The 16,825-nt window shown below is 53.1% G+C and overlaps 1 protein-coding gene across 1 annotated transcript in view; it reads left to right on the plus strand.

Moving 5' to 3' along the window:
- LOC105476872 (myosin XIX) overlaps window positions 1–16,825 on the plus strand; it is a 42,247-nt gene that overhangs the window by 20,000 nt on the left and 5,422 nt on the right. Inside the window, 16 exon segments of the mRNA XM_071082795.1 lie at window positions 1,238–1,370; window positions 2,048–2,117; window positions 2,682–2,784; window positions 3,503–3,599; window positions 3,739–3,815; window positions 6,095–6,185; window positions 6,632–6,803; window positions 8,409–8,482; window positions 9,609–9,730; window positions 10,021–10,134; window positions 10,396–10,572; window positions 10,928–11,080; window positions 12,132–12,239; window positions 13,819–13,889; window positions 14,633–14,736; window positions 16,579–16,745. Of these exon segments, the coding sequence (XP_070938896.1) occupies window positions 1,238–1,370; window positions 2,048–2,117; window positions 2,682–2,784; window positions 3,503–3,599; window positions 3,739–3,815; window positions 6,095–6,185; window positions 6,632–6,803; window positions 8,409–8,482; window positions 9,609–9,730; window positions 10,021–10,134; window positions 10,396–10,572; window positions 10,928–11,080; window positions 12,132–12,239; window positions 13,819–13,889; window positions 14,633–14,736; window positions 16,579–16,745 (1,833 nt within the window).

The following is a 16,825-nucleotide window of genomic DNA, read 5'->3' on the forward strand; positions in this document are numbered from 1 at the left end:
GCTCACTACAGGCTCCGCCTCCCGGGCTCACGCCATTCTCCTGCCTCAGCCTACAGGCACCTGCCACCACGCCCGGCTAATTTTTTTGTATTTTTAGTAGAGACGGGGTTTCACCATGTTAACCAAGATGGTCTCGATCTCCTGACCTCGTGATCCACCCGCCTCGGCCTCCCAAAGTACTGGGATTACAGGCGTGAGCCACCGTGCCCGGCCGAGAGTATGGATTTTAAAATTAGAATACTTGGGGCCAGGTGCAGTGGCTCACGCCTGTAATCCCAACACTTTGGGAGGCTGAAGTGGGCGAATTACGAGGTCAGGAGCTCGAGACCAGCCTGACCAACATGGTGAAACCCCGTCTCTACTAAAGATACAAAAAATTAGCCAGGTGTGGTGGCACGTACCTGAAATCCCAGCTGCTCAGGAGGCTGAGGCAGGAGAATCACTTGAACTCAGGAGGCAGAGGTTACAGTAAGCTGAGATTGTGCCATTGCACTCCAGCCTGGGAGACAGGCCGAGACTCTGTCTCAAAAAAAAAAAAAAAAATTAGACTGCTTGGTTATAAATTGGAGCCCTGTCATTGAGTAGATGCATGATCTTTAATAAATTTTTAAATTTCTATGCTTTGGTTTCATCATTTTATAAACAATTGTATAGTCACACCTTTGCAGAGTTTGCAAAAAAACATACACAGAAAGCCTCGATAGCTCAGTGTCTGTCACAGAGCTGGGAGAAACAGATGTATACCACCATTTTACAAACACAGGTAGAGGAAGTGCTTTGCCCGAGGCCAGGGTTGAATTCTGCCTTCACCCATTTTGTCAGCAACACACTGGTGGAGAAGAAAGCTCTGGTGGCCGGGCACGGTGGCTCAAGCCTGTAATCCCAGCACTTTGGGAGGCCGAGACGGGTGGATCACGAGGTCAGGAGATCGAGACCATCCTGGCTAACACAGTGAAACCCCATCTCTACTAAAAATACAAAAAACTAGCCGGGCGAGGTGGCGGGCGCCTGTAGTCCCAGCTACTTGGGAGGCTGAGGCAGGAGAATGGCGGGAACCCGGGAGGCGGAGCTTGCAGTGAGCCGAGATCCGGCCACTGCACTCCAGCCTGGGTGACAGAGCAAGACTCCGTCTCAAAAAAAAAAAAAAAAAGAAAGCTCTGGTGGGCACTGTTTTCAGGCAGGCTCAGAAGTGGGCGGGAACATAGATACAGGTCCCACAGGGCTGTTTCTGCCACAGACATGGACGTCTCGCTGCCTAATGAAGTTCTATGCTGTGGTGGCCGCCTCACCCGCATCTTGGGAGACCCACAAGATTGCAGAGAGGATAGAACAGAGGATCCTGAACTCCAACCCTGTCATGGAGGCTTTTGGTGAGCTCAGGCTCCTTTGCACAGTATCTCAGTCCCATTTCCTTTGGGGTTTTCCGCCTTCCAGGGAGAGGGGCAGTGCTTTGAGATCCTCTCTTGGGTGGGGTTGGAGGATGAGTGTATCCTTCACTGCCTCAGATCCCCAGCCTACTCCCTGGTACTCCTCAGCATCATTCTAGCAGAGGTGATGTCATTCAGTCCTCTTCCTCGCTCCAGCCTAGGCACACATAACAGTCGTGCTGGAGAAGACCTGGTGGCTTAGCTCATCCAAATTCTATCTTTCTATCCAGTTTCCTCATGGTTCAAAGAAGGGCACTTGTCGTGGGATACAAGGCGATTAGTGTTTGTGTTGGCACTGGAACCCAGATTGCCTTCCTATCTAAAGTCAATAGTGACAGCTGATTGTTTTTGACCTTTCCCTTCAACGAAGACAGTCCCTGACTGCCTAGGCGTGCTTATTCCAATTTCTTGCCAGGAAGTTCTTCTGACTCCCCTGACTCCCACTTGCTAAAGCATGAGGGCCCATTTTCTAGTGCTGTCCCCTATAACATGAAAACCAACAAAGGGGCCTTTAGGTGACTTGAGCACAGGAAGATGACCTCCAGAGACCTGCAGCCACTTTGGCTTATGAGGACTCTGCAAACCCAGGGGAGTGAAATAAACATTGGTGTGATCTGTAGGGAATGCATGTACACTGAGGAATAACAACAGCAGTCGCTTTGGAAAGTTCATCCAGCTCCAGCTGAACAGGTAATAGCTGCTGTCGCCCTGGCTAGTGGGAGGATGGGATTGAGGCGGTTGAAAGTGGCTGGGGTGGTATCTGGCCTGGGCCACCCATATGGGCAAAAACCCTGCTCCTCCAGGTGATAGCCCTTTACCTCAGGTGTGAGCTCTGAGGGTGATCTTTGCACCTGGAGAACTATAGCTCCTTTCCCTCTGGGATACCCTGGGGCAGTGCGCTTATTCAGGCCTGGGTTCCTCCTGGCTTCTACTCTTGCTCAGAGACTTCTAGCTAAATTGCCACCTCTTTGGACCATATCCCTGAGCTTGAAGCTGGGACTTCGACTCCTGTCTTGGGGTAGAGCAAAGTGATGTGCAGAGACCTTGGCCCTGCCAACCTGAGCTCGATGCAGGGGAATATTCCAGGACACCCAAGGACATTCTGAGTGGTCCCCACCCCTCAATGCCCATTGGCTAAGTGGAAGAGCTTGGAGGGGATTTGCCAGGTGGCAGGCAATCTGGCACACCCAAATTGCCAGACATGGCTATGGAATAAATGGGCAACTAACGAGCTCTGGCCTGTGTGTGCCCCAGGGCTCAGCAGATGACTGGAGCCGCAGTCCAGACCTACCTCCTAGAGAAAACTCGAGTGGCCTGCCAGGCTTCCAGTGAGAGGAACTTCCACATCTTCTATCAGGTTTGTGCAAAGTGGAGCCCACAGCCCCCCAGATGCAGGGCAGGGATGGGTCCGTGTCTTTCAACCCCCCAGCCCCCAGAATGCTCCATGCCTAGTTCCTTCACCTAGCTTTTGATGGAGCCACCACTTTCTTCTGCAGACTTGATGTGCAACACTTCTGCCTCACTGTGCCTTGACTCCCAGCACAGTTGTGGCCTGGGGGCATGTTTTACCTCTCCATCAGACCAGAAGGTCCTTGAGGCTGGGACTGTATCTCTAGGGTGGAAGCTGTGTCACCCTTATCGTTCTAAGGGCTCTCCTGTAACGGCATCTGTCTCTAACAGAATAAGGGCTTCCCTAGAGTTGTGCCTTTTCCATCAGACTGGGAGTCCTGCAAGGCATGGATAAGATGTCTCCCTTACTCTCAGAATCGGAGCATGCTTAGGTGATAAGTATGCCTCCCGAGTCAAGACAAGGGGCTCCCTGGGCAGGAGGTGTCCTTTCTTCATCAGACTGCAGGTTTCCCCAGAGCAGGGTTCTTTTGCATCAGGTTGGAGACATCCAGGACTATGTTGACGGCATCTTTTGCCCCCGTACCTGCCCTGGGCTCTCTGCAGGGACCTCTGAGCCTTGTGATGTTGCTACCATCTCTCACTCCTCTCATCCCAATCCCATGCTTATGCAGGTCTGGGCTTTTCTCAGACCCTCTACCCAGCCTCCCACCTACCCTTCTCCACAGATTTGCAAAGGAGCCAGTGAGGACGAGAGGCTCCAGTGGCACCTCCCTGAGGGAGCTGCCTTCTCCTGGCTGCCCAACCCAGAGAGGAGCTTAGAAGGTAAGGGGAGCCCCATCCAGCACCTTGCGCTGGCCCAGCATCACGCACCCACTCTGCACAGAGCCTGCCTCCCTTACATCTTGCTGCTGCTGCTGACCTCTGGCCCTGACAGTGGGCTGTGACTTGGATTCTTTTTCAGAGGATTGTTTTGAGGTGACCAGAGAGGCCATGCTGCATTTGGGCATTGACACCCCTACCCAGAACAACATCTTTAAGGTCAGAAGAAAAGGCACGCCATTTGTGTTTGGGAGAGATGATGGGCAGCCCCTTTCATAGAGCCCTTCCCTGGATTTGGAGTTGGTCTTTCCCTGAGCATCTAGGACTTTGGGCCCCTCTGTGCTACCTCCAAGGAATCAGCCACCTCTCTGTTCTGCTGAGGCTGGAGACCAGGTGGTGGGGTGGCCGGGTAATAAGGAACAGTGATGCATACACAGTGCTAAGAGTACAGAATGCAGTAAGTGATCCATGGGGGCAGAGAGCAAGGTCCTGGATCATCAGAAGAGAGAACTAGTGCTACCGCTCACTTGTCTAGTACATTAAAACTTACAAGTCATGTTCACACCTCTCTGCTCACTTAGTTTTTTCAACAGTCCTCTGTGTGTGTTTATTTCCCTTTATGCCTGAGAAAACCAGAGAGGTAAAGTGACGTGCCCAAGGTCAGATACCACTAAGTGGTGATACAGAGTACCGGACATAGTAATTCCAAATTCCCACTCTCTCTGTCTTCCCCCTACCTGTGCCCCATCGTCCTCTGGTACATGAGACTGACCCAAGTGAGCTGGGCTCCTCTCAGCCGCACTAAGCGGGCCTCCCTTCTGTCTTTGCTGACAGAGCTGACTGCCTCCTCTGATCTTCCTCACCCTCTAGAGCAGCAGGAGGGGATAGATAGGATGGGCTGGCAGTCGAGACAGGGATGCTACTGCAGGGAGGTGGCAATGCAGTGGAAAGTGACCCTTACCTGCAGATGGGAGCTGCTCAGACACTGCCAGGTAAGAGCTTCACAAAAGGACAGCACCTGGGGACAAGCCCAGGATAAGTGGACAACACTGGGAGTCAGAGCAGGAGTGCTTTGGGGGTGGCATGACCCTCTGCTACAGCCCTTCTGCCTGGTGGACATGGCAGTCTTCTGGAGCAAGTTGTGGCCGGAAGACCAGTAGCACACGGAGGAGCCCTGCCTGGGACCATACAGGAATGGTGGGTAGGGTCCCTGTGTCAGGTCTGAGGTTGGTTTTTTGTTGTTGTTGTTGTTGTTGTTTTGAAATGGAGTTTCGCTCTTGTTGCCTAGGCTGGAGTGCAGTGGCACAATCTCAGCTCACTGCAACCTCCTCCTCCCAGGTTCAAGTGATTCTCCTACCTCAGCCTCCCAAGTAGCTGGGATTACAGGCATGTGCCACCACACCCAGCTAATCGTGTGTGTGTGTGTGTGTGTGTGTGTGTGTGTGTGTGTGTGTGTATTTTTAGTAGAGATGGGGGTTCACCATATTGGCCAGGCTGGCCTTTTTTTTTTTTTTTGAGACAGAGTCTCACTCTGTCGACCGGACTGGAGTGCAGTGGCCGGATCTCAGCTCACTGCAAGCTCCGCCTCCCAGGTTTACGCCATTCTCCTGCCTCAGCCTCCTGTGTAGCTGGGACTACAGGCGCCTGCCACCTCACCCAGCTAGATTTTTGTATTTTTTAGTAGAGACGGGGTTTCACTGTGTTAGCCAGGATGGTCTCGATCTGACCTCGTGATCCGCCCGTCTTGGCCTCCCAAAGTGCTGGGATTACAGGCTTGAGCCACCGCGCCCGGCCCAGGCTGGTCTTAAACTTCTGACTTCAAGTGATCCACCTGCTTCAGCCTCCCAAAGTGCTGGGATTATAAGCATGAGCCACCATGCCTAGCTGGGTCTAAGGGTTTTGAAGTTGCTGGGTGTTGGCAGCGTGAGGGGAGCTTCTGTCTATAGCCCCTGGGGGCTTGTCTGTCTGGAACGCTGAGTGCAAAGGCAAAGGGGCACCCATCACACACAGACTAAGGTCACAGTTATTCCAGCAGGCTCGGCTCTCAGAAGCCTAGCAGTGGGAAGGGGCTCAAGGAAGCAGAAACAAGCCTCCAGCAGGCACACAGAAGCAGCCCTGCCCCCAGCCACCAGTCTATTCCTAGAGAGCAGGGGTCAGAGAGGTAGAGGGTGGGCAGGCATGGGGGCCCACGGGCTGCCCCAGGAGACATCTGAAGTCAGCCTGGATTCTCATCCCGCCTTTCCCCTCAGGAAGCATGTGTCCTCAGTCTCATCTCTATCACAGGTAGTGGCATAGCACATACCTTACAGGTTGTTGAAAAGATGCAATGAGGCAATGCATGTAACTTGTATACAATTGTGCCTGGCAGAGATGGGCACACTTGGGCCATAATCGGGAGCTGCCCTTCTGCTGTGATTGTACTCAGCAGAACGGCTCTTCCCAGAGTAGGCCCAGCTCACGCCCTCTCCTGCTCCCAACCGTCCTTTTCTTCCCCCCAGGTCCTAGCTGGACTGCTGCACCTTGGCAATATCCAGTTTGCTGCCTCCGAGGATGAAGCCCAGCCCTGCCAGCCAATGGATGATGCCAAGTGTGAGGGGCAAGGGTGTGGGATAGGGCAGGCCCTTTCTGGAAGGTCGCCAGCATTGCTGGGGTTGGGTGCAAGGCCGGATGGTGAAAATTGGAATCTGATGCCCTTGCTTAAGCCACTCACTGTAGGGCCTGGCACTGGATCATTTACTCCTCACCCTGTCTGGTGAGGCAGACAGTATTGTCCCCATCTTAAAGATGAGAAAATGGGTCAGAGGTTTGTAAAGTGATTTGTCCCGTACGCAGCAGCATGACTGGTACATGGAAGTGCTGGGTTTGAGTTCTGACTGCCGCTTATGGAGTCCTTTGGTGAGTCACTTCACTGATCAGAACTTAGGTTTCTTCTGTCCAGCTGGGCAAGTCATGGTCCCGCTGTGATGACTTCACAGTGCCTCATAAAGAGGACTGGATGGAGAGTGATTTGCCTAAAGAGGATTCGCCCCTCCCAGGCTCTGTCAGGACGGCATCGTTGCTGCTGGGGCTCCCGGAGGACGTGCTGCTGGAGACGGTGCAGATTAGAACCATCAGGGCAGGAAGGCAGCAGCAGGTGTTCCGGAAGCCCTGCCCCCGAGCCGAGTGTGACACCCGCAGAGACTGCCTGGCCAAACTAATCTATGCGCGGTGAGCAGTTACTCTGGCCTCTGCCCTCCCAACAGGTGCTCTTCCTGTCCGGGGTTGGGCCAGACAACATCAGGCAATAGGCACAGGCCCAGGGTGGGGGATAAGACAGACTGGTTCCTCTCCCTGCTCCTCAAACCCCTGGACACAGCAGGGCACGGCTCCCAGGTATTCCCCAAGCAGCGCCTGTGGCCTCTTTCTGAGTGGGAAAGTTGCTACATTCCTGACCAGGATTCAGCTCATTATTAAAGTTCAGGAGCTTGCTTTAGCCTCAGCAAGGTGAAGAAAGCCTCAGCTCTCTGCTGGCAAAGTAGGCCCCAAAGGTGATCTAGTACTTTCGCAGTTCCATCTTCAGATCCTTGGATGAATGGGCCTCTCTGTCCCTCCCTGTGCCCTTGTACATCACCTAGGAGTTTGATAGATTGTGGTAAAGCCAGAAGCTCATCCCACAGCCTGTAGCATAGTGGTGGAGGTGGGGTCCTGCCCTTTTCTGGTAGGTTACATGAGTACCTCCACCCTCTGGCCATGTGGTTAAGGATGATTTCTCACTTTGAGTTCTGAGATTCTTCAGCAGGCCTTCTAAGGGCTTCAGGGGCCTATAATCCTCTGAGATGAGCCAGAATGGGTATATGTGTGTGCATATGCACATGAGACCTTGGGCACCTTCCTGAGGAGAGGGTCCCCTGCTTTCATAAATGCCACAAAGAGCCAAGAGCCTGAGAAGCTCTGCTGGGGGAACAAGATCGTCTGAGTTGAAAATGGCCCAGGGCACCTGGGGCCAGATTAAATCCATTTCAGCAAGAGACTAGTTACCACTGCCTCAAAGCTAATTTCAGGTCACAATTTGAGGTCAAAGACTTTTAAAGCCTTTGCCTACAAGTCACTACAAGATGAGCAGATAAAGTGTGATGAACACAGATAGAGTGAGCTTCTGACCACAAGACGTTTGCACAGCCCCTGTTGCAAAAAGAGCCAGTTTATTTACTGAAGTGAAAAAAGTTGCAGAGCAATTACTTTAAGTAAAATTGTGAGGAAGAAACCCCTGTATAGTGTTGTACGTGTCAGCATCTTGTGTGGTAGCCTCATCTTCTCTGGGCTGGGGCCGGTTCTAGAGTGGAGGATGCCATTGTTGACCTCAGGACTGGGGGCCCACTTGGGCAGAACTGCATCGGGGGCTATGGTGGGGCCTTGAGCTCTGGGCTCCACAGGTAGAGTTTTGCAGGGGTGTTCAATGAACTCAGTTATTTACAAACCACACCCAGGCCCATCTGCCCCTTCCCAAGACACTAACTGGGTCTCGAACCATGTGACTGATGTAGACCCATTCCCTGCCCAGCCTAGGAGTTGAGCTTGTCCTGTGCTCAATCTTCCCAGAAGGACATGCCAGGTTTGTGTGTACCTGGGAACATGCATGCCCATAGCCTTCATCTGTAGTAGGTCAAGACGTGATGGGCTGGAAGCAAGAGGAGAAGATTTGGCCTCTGACCTGTCAGGCTCAGAATACAAGGGCCCTCCAGGTTGTAGCACCCTGACTGGGGGAGCAATTTTACCACCCCTTTGACTCAGCCAGACCTTCTCTCACCAGAGTCCACTCTCTTCCCCCAACAGGCTGTTTGACTGGCTGGTATCAGTGATCAACAGCAGCATCTGTGCAGACACCGACTCATGGACCACTTTCATAGGTAGCAAGGGCTCACTGTGCTGGGAGCACTCCAGAAAAAGAGCAATAAAGCTCTGGATGGAGAGGCAGGAGCGCTGGATCCACTGTGTGACTCTGGGCAGCTCCTTTCCCTTTTTTGTATCCGTGTCTCCTCTTGCATCTGCCTGCCAGCATAGGGCAAGATCTCTGCCCTCCTGCACCCGCATCTGAGCAGTCCATAACTCTCCAGACAGGCTCAACAGTGCCTTATCTGAAAGAGCCCTTTTTCTCCCCAGAGACCCAGCTTTAATTGCAGGAGAGTAGTGGGGGATGGAGGAAAGAGCTGAATTAGAGGGACTTTGGAGGCTGGCACAGTGGCTCACATCTGTAATCCCAACATTTTGGGAGGCCAAAGCAGGAGGATCACTGGAGGCCAGAAGTTGGAGACCAGCCTGGGCAATATAGCAAGACCCCGTCTCAGAAGAGTTAGTCAGGCATGGTGCTACATGCTTGTAGTCCCAGCTACTCAGGAGACCGAGGTGGGAGGATCACTTTAGCCTAAGAGTTTAAGGCTTCTGTGAGCTGTGATGACACCACTGCACTCCAGCCTGGGCAACAGAGCAAGACCCTATCTCAGGGGAAAAAAAAAGAAGGGACTTAGAGGACATGACTGAGGGAGGTCAACACGGTTATAACTCTAGGTGGGACAGTCAGTTATAGGACAAAATAAAGCTTAAAGGTACCAGTGCAGTTTGCTCATGGAATGGTTGAATTCTAGGCACCAAATTGGCTGGTGAGACCAATGCCCTCCAAACTAGATTTAACACAAAATGTTGCCTGGAACCTGGTTTCCTCACAGGAGGTGCCTATCAGAACCAGAAAATTCAGACTCAAAAATGGGCCCAATGCTCTGGGCTGTCTTCACACTTCATTTGGGTTTCCTGCCTGCTCTGAGTTCTACAGGGGAATGGGGTAGAGATGGGAGCCACCTTGGGTAGAGCATGGGGAAGGTATGTTCTGCCCACCACGGATGTCATGCTCACTCAGCCTCATGCCCAGGCTGCCAAGTATAAGGCATTGGCAGGGGCCCAGGCACCCTGGGTTCCTTGGTCCCCTATCCGCCATCTGCTCCTTGCAGTGGCCCCATGGGTTCTCTGCCATCCTCCCAGGCCTGCTGGATGTGTATGGATTTGAGTCATTTCCTGACAACAGTCTGGAACAGTTGTGCATCAACTACGCCAATGAGAAGCTGCAGCAGCACTTTGTGGCTCACTACCTAAGGGCCCAGCAGGTGAGGGATGGGGTGAGCAGGGGGCAGGTCCTTCTTTTGGATCCTCAATCCCTTCCTGACCTTCCAGCCCCAGTCCAGGTTCTGATTAGAAGCCTTTTGTTTCTTCTTCTTTTATTTTTAACTGATTAATAATAATTGCACATACGGAGTACAATGTAATGTTTTGATATACTTTTGTTTATTTGATGCTGTTCTGGAATATGCTGTGGTACCGAGGCCAGCCGTGGGTGGCTCCTCAGGACATCAGACCACAGCTGCCTTCTCCCACCCCATCCCACCTTGTTCTTTAGGAGGAATATGCAGTTGAGGGCCTGGAGTGGTCATTCGTCAACTACCAGGACAACCAGGCCTGTTTGGATCTCATTGAGGGGAGCCCCATCAGCATCTGCTCCCTCATAAATGAGGTGGGGAGGTCAGCTAATGAGCCAAGCACCAGAGTTGGCCTTTGGGTTTTCTGGAGCCTTCGTGATTATCCTGTTTCCTCTCTGTGCCTCTCTCCTCCCAGTTTGCCAAATAGATCTGCTAACTGCTATATTTCCTCCCTGGTAGGGACACTATGATGCCTGTGTGATGTCTGCTGTCATGGGGGCCACAGGGTGGGGACAGTGAGGGTTGTGGTGAGACACTGTCGTTTTGGTGGCTGACCCCTTGTTCCCATCCCACAGGAATGCCGCCTCAATAGACCAAGCAGCGCAGCCCAGCTCCAGACACGCATTGAGACTGCCCTAGCAGGTAGCCCCTGCCTGGGCCACAATAAGCTCAGCCGAGAGCCCAGCTTCATTGTGGTGCATTATGCGGGGCCTGTGCGGTACCACACAGCAGGCCTGGTGGAGAAAAACAAGGTACGGGCTGGGCCGTGCCCTGTGGGGCCTGTGAGAAACGAGATGCTGGGTCTTTGCTATGCAGACATAGTAGTTTCCCGTCGTGAGTCCTTTCTCTCCTGAACCTCCTCCCAGAATCCAGAATCACCATCTTGGGCCCACCTGCCTGAGGTCTCCACTAATCAAGCATGACCTTCCTGGAGATCACCCTTGTTAGACTGGGTCTCCAGGTCTCTGGTCGTCCCGGGGACCTTCTCTTGGACTTGGGCCCTGTCCTACCTGGAAGCCCTGTCATCTGCGGCTTGGGTGGGCAGTGGATGGCTCTGGACAGAAGCTCCACCTGCCCTCACCTGCTGCTCTTGCCATTTCTCAACAGGACCCTGTCCCACCTGAGCTGACCAGGCTCCTGCAGCAATCCCAGGACCCCCTGCTCATGGGGCTGTTTCCTACTAACCCCAAAGAGAAGACCCAGGAGGAACCCTCTGGCCAGAGCAGGAACCCTGTGTTGACCGTGGTATCCAAGTTCAAGGTGGGTCTAATGTGCTGATGGGAGGTGCTTGCTTCACTCTGCAGTCTCACGAATATTTATTGAGCACCTGCCAGGATCGGTGCTGTTTGCTGGGGAGCAGTGACAAGTCAAGTAGATGTGGTCCCAGTTCCCTGGAGTTTATACTTCAGTGTGGAAGACAGAAACAGTAGACAAATAGGCTATCAGGTATATGATGGGAAGCCTAGGGGCCCATGGGGGCACTATGCAGCCTCTCACCCTCTGCCAGTGGGGTGCTCATGGGCAGAGGATCAGCTACATGAGCTTCTTTGACCTGGCTCATCCCCAGCTATCTAGCTTCCTGCTCTAACCCTACCCTCGCTCACTTCTCTCACATTGTCTGCTTTCTACCGCTCCTCAGCCCTTGCATGTACCACCCCACCTTCCTGGGATACTCTTGACCACTGCCCCATCAGCTCCACCTCACTCCCATCCTCCACGCCCCTTTTCCTAGTTTAGTCCTTCTCATCCTTCAGACTTTAGCTCTATCACCACCTCCTTGAGGAGGCACACAGAAAACCAGGTTTGATTAGCACCTTCCTACCCAGCCTCAGACACACCCCCAAGGGTGTTCATCCAACATGTGTGGCCCATTGGACTGAGCTCTGACATGGCAGCAGGCAGCCTGTGGCACAGCCTGCAGCACACAGGATGAGCTGAATGATAACAGTTGTTGCTGAATGAATGGCAGGGAGTTTTGAGATCGTTCTTTCCTAAGAAGATTGCTCTGGGGAGAAGCGGGGAGGGGAAGGAGGAGGAGATTGGATTCAGGGAGACCAGTCAGGGAGGGTCACAGGTTTAGAAGGGTCCCTGAAGACAGAGGTGAGGAGCATGGGAAGTCGGGAGAGGAATGTGCTTTGAGCCCGCTCATTGAGAGCCTGCAACAGTCATCCCTGCACAGGAGATTCCTGGTCTCAGGATCCTGAAAGTTCCAAGCCCACTGGAGGCATTTGATGTAGTTACTAACCAGAGCCCAGCTGATGGCCCTGGGCAACCCCTCTCCCTGCCTAACCCCATGGTCTCTCATCTGCAGGCCTCACTGGAGCAGCTTCTGCAGGTCCTACACAGCACCACGCCCCATTACATTCGCTGCATCAAGCCCAACAGCCAGGGCCAGGCACAGACCTTCGTCCAAGAGGAGGTAATTAACACCGGGCCAAAGCTGCTTTGCACCAAGCCCCATCTGGCCAAGGCCCTGGAGAGATGCAGGGCAGGACATCTGCTCCAAATGGAGTGAACAAAGGTGGTCCCTCCAGGCAGGCCTGACATGAGAGAGGACCCATATCCCTGCTGTGGCAGGGCAAGCGTGTATGGTTGTGTAGTCTGTGCATGGTAGCCTAGCCAGGAGGCAAGTTCCAGTGCATCTTGTTCTTCGAGCCTTGTACCCTGATGAGAGACTGAAGCTGCGTAGAGGAATGGGTGTCTCTTGTGATAAGCTGAAAGTCTGCATCACCATACAGTCCCCATACAGTGTAGCTGTTTCTCACTGGAGGTATCGTTTTTTTCTTTTTCTTTTTCTTTTTTTTTTTTTGGTTTTTTGACACCGAGCCTCACTCTGTCACCCAGGCTGGAGTGCAGTGGTACAGTCTCAGCTCACTGCAACTTCCACCTCCCGAGTTCAAGTGATTCTCCTGCCTCGGTCTCCCAAATAGCTGGGATTACAGGTACACATCACCACACCCGGCTAAATTTTGTGTTTTTAGTAGAGATGGGGTTTCACCATGTTAGCCAGGCTGGTCTCGAACTCCTGACCTCAGGTCATTTGCCTGCCTCAGCCTCCCACAGTGCTAGGATTACAGGCGTGAGCCACTGCACTCAGCTGGTATTAGTTTTTTCTAATCTAACAAAAGCATTCTAGCCAGCAACTGCCCTTTTCTTGGGGTTCCAGGTTCTGAGGGATGTGGATAAGGGGTGAATGCTGGGCCCTGCTGAAGGTGTGGCCTGGTAGATGTGGCCTTTGGGTTTGTAGCCAGGACAGCTTAGCTCTGTGGTAAAGACCTGGGTTCAGGTCATGGAAGAATCTTTTTTTTTTCTTTTTTTTTTTTTTTTTTTTGAGATGGAGTCTTGCTCTGTCGCCCAGGCTGGAGTGCAGTGGCCAGATCTTAGCTCACTGCAAGCTCCACCTCCCCGGGTTCACGCCATTCTCCTGCCTCAGCCTCCCAAGTAGCTGGGACTACAGGCGCCTGCCACCTCGCTCGGCTAGTTTTTTGTATTTTTTTAGTAGAGACGGGGTTTCACCAGGTTAGCCAGGATGGTCTCGATCTCCTGACCTCGTGATCCACCCGTCTCGGCCTCCCAAAGTGCTGGGATTACAGGCTTAAGCCACTGCGCCTGGCGAAGAATCTTTATAGTATAATCTTCCCTGCCTCTCAGCTGTGAACCACCCTCTAATGCCTGCAAACAATGAAAACAATCCAAACTGGAAATTTGCCTGGGCTGGGCTGTGTAGTAGTGAGACTACACTGAGGGCAGGGTGAGACAGAGACAGGACAGCACTTGCCTCAGTTGTATCAGAAGCCACACATTGAATGAGGGGGACTTGGGACCACCAGGACCCTTCCTTGCAGGGAGATTTGTTTTCAAGGTCCCTCGATTAGCCAAGCCTTGGGAGAGCCTGCAGCTCAGCACTGGCCAGGGCCTAAGAAGGGCTGAGAGGAATGGCATTTCTGGCCTGCTGGCCCCGTGCTGCAGGTGCCTATCCTGTCTCCCCCCCCTTGCAGGTCCTGAGCCAGCTGGAGGCCTGTGGCCTCGTGGAGACCATCCATATCAGTGCTGCTGGCTTCCCCATCCGGTGAGTGGGCTCGATCACGGCACAGCGCAGGGCCAGTGCAGAGTGGCGCTCGGGATTCTCATGGGGCAAGAGCCTGCACAACCCAAAGTGAGATGTGAAGATGAAGAGAAAGAGGCTGGTCTGTAAAAGTCAACCGGGAACTAGGGAGCAGCATCCATTCATTTATCCATTCACTTATTGTGCACTATTTTGTACCCGCTGATGACTGTGACGAAGCCACATTGGTACAATGTTGGGGACAGAAGCCAGACTCAGGAGGGATGACAAACAATTGGGAGGAAGTGCAGATATCAGATGCCATCAGCTGTTTGAGAAGTGTTGCCTTGATGGGTAGCAGGGAGATCTGGGGAAAGCAGAGGAGACTGTGGGGTCGGAGAGGTCAGAGGGGAGATGTGGCCAAGCATGTCTGCATCATAGGAGTGGTCCAGTAGTTTGGGGAGAGGCCTGTCAGCCCCTTTGGAGGGAGGCAGCCCACAGATCCCCTACTAACACAAGAGATGCTTTGTGTTGGTAGACCAAGGCAGCAGGGAGAGCCCATTTTAAATGGTCTTTATGGGCTTCCGACCAAGTGATCCTAGAAATCGCTCCAAAACCACATTCACATTCAGTGGGGATACTCAGGGAGGGCAGCACCATGCTGTTTTGTTGAGCAGATTAAATAGAATAACTTCCGTTTAGCCCTGAGCCATGTACCTGGCTCACAGATGAAGTAATTCTCTCCTTCTGCCTGCTTTGGCTTCCAGGATCTCTCACCAAAACTTTGTAGAACGATACAAGTTACTGAGAAGGCTTCGTCCTCACACATCCTCTGGCCCCCACAGCCCACATCCTGCCAAAGGGCTCCCTGGTGAGTGGGACCCATGTGTTAGTCATTTGTGCAACCACAGTTTACTGAGCATCTACCCTGTGCCCTGTCTCAGGGCTAGGGGCTGGGGCTTACTGGTGAATAAAACACAGCACTGGTTTTGGTTCAGTGGGGGAAACAGATTCAAAAAAGACAAATAGTATGGAAAGTGGAAAGGCAGAGCTATGAGCAGGATGCTTTGGGTGGTGCTGGGGAGTTGTGAATTGGGGAAGGCTTCCTGGAGGAGGCAGTATCTGGGAATAAATTGGATTAGCCAGGTGATGGGTGGTCCACATGACAGATGTAATCTGAACAAAAGCCCGGAGGCTTGAGGCAGCAGTGTGGGTATGAGGAATTCCGCCCGATCTGTGTTGCTGGTTCATTGAGGCAGAGAACTGGGGCAGGTGAGGCTGGAGTGGCAGGTAGGGCTCCATCAAGGAATCTGGACTTTATTCTCTGGGCACATGAGCAGGCACTGCAGGGGAGGGAGCAAATGACTCTATCAGCCTCACACTTTCTGGAGCCCACTCTGGGGGTGCCATGGAGGGCCGTGGGAGTGAGGCTGCACAGTTGCCCCAGTAGAGAGAAACAAGAAATGTGGGCACAGTCAGGAAATGTTTGTTCGAAGAAACTGGTCAGTCTTGGTAGGGGCTTGACTAGAATGTAGAGGGAGAGGAAAAGAGTAAATTAACTTAGCCTGGGCAGTAGGGAAAAGCAAGAGGAAGAGAGGTTCAGGGAGGCTCAAGAGCCTGGGCGTGGGTGACTTGTCCATTGCAGAAGTCTGCAAGGCACTTGGGCAGGCTTTAGTCTCGAGGGAAAGAGCTGGAGGCCCTCATATGGGGGTTGTTAGCATGCAGATAAAACTGAGGCTGTGGGAGCCACGGGACCCAGACACAGGCAGAGGGAGAACAGGCCAAGGACAGGCTGCCGGGGGGCCCCACCTCGGCAGGACCCCAGCCCAGCACCACTGCCCCTCCCACCCAGCCTTACCCTGGGCCTCTCACAGCCACGGGGGCAATCCTGCTTTGTTTCCTCCCCTCCTGGGCAGTTTTCACTTTCCTTTCACCCTTTCTCCTTTCTTCTCCCTCTCCATGCTGTCCTGTTCCATGTCTCTTGCCCAAAGCCCTTCTGGCCCCTGGTTGATTTTGCTGCTGTTTCTCATCTGTGGTGTCTCCTTTGGCAGCCTCTGTCTCCAGAGAGGCACTGGGCAGCTAAGGTGGTCAGAGTCCTCAGGTAAATCCTCCCTCTCCAGGAGTAAGCCCTGTGAGCTGCGGGAGGGCAGGCAGTGGGACGCGGGACCTTTTCAGGGCTGGGATTTTTTAAAATTTATTTTTTAATTTATTCTTTTTATTTGCAATAGAAGATTCCCAAACTAAGGGCTGGGAGTGCATCTCCCTTTTCCCATACATGGTGGGGAGTGAGGGGTTGGGGCTGAGGGAGTGGCCTAGCTGCCCTGTTTGGCCCTCAGGATGTGCATTTGTGGCCTTGGAAACAAATGCTGGCTGAGCAGCCTGGGAATCCAAGCTTGGAAGGAGTCACCCTTCCAGGTGTCAGGTACCCTTTGCCAGCCTGCCCAAAGGGACTCACGGCAGTAGAGGTTGTAGGACACCCCAGGACACACAGGCGCAAGTGGGTATTCCAAGGCTCCACGGAACAGCCAGTGCCCTGAGGGACAATAGAGGGGCTGTTGGTGGCTTCCTCCAAAAGAACAAGGAAAAAATGGCTAGAGCCAAGAACAGCAGGAAAGAGACCTGTAGAGTGCTAGGGAGGCCAAAGCCAGTTTCTTCAGGCCACAGAGGCATGCAGAGACGACCATGCACTGATAGGGCCATCTCCCTCCCCCAGAATGGTGTCCACACAGCGAGGAAGCCATGCTTGAACCTCTCATCCAGGACATTCTCCACACTCTGCCGGTCCTAACTCAGGCAGCAGCCACACCTGGTGACTCGGCTGAGGCCATGCCAGCCCCCATGCACTGTGGCAGGACCAAGGTGTTCATTACTGATTCCATGGTGAGCTGGTTTGGGGATGAGGAGGTTACAGGGGCCAGCTGTGTGCTCTCCTCAGCAGGATGGGGCAGGGGGAGAAGAGG

The sequence above is a fragment of the Macaca nemestrina genome, chromosome 17, assembly GCF_043159975.1.
Source record: "Macaca nemestrina isolate mMacNem1 chromosome 17, mMacNem.hap1, whole genome shotgun sequence".
Classification (NCBI taxonomy): domain Eukaryota; kingdom Metazoa; phylum Chordata; class Mammalia; order Primates; family Cercopithecidae; genus Macaca; species Macaca nemestrina.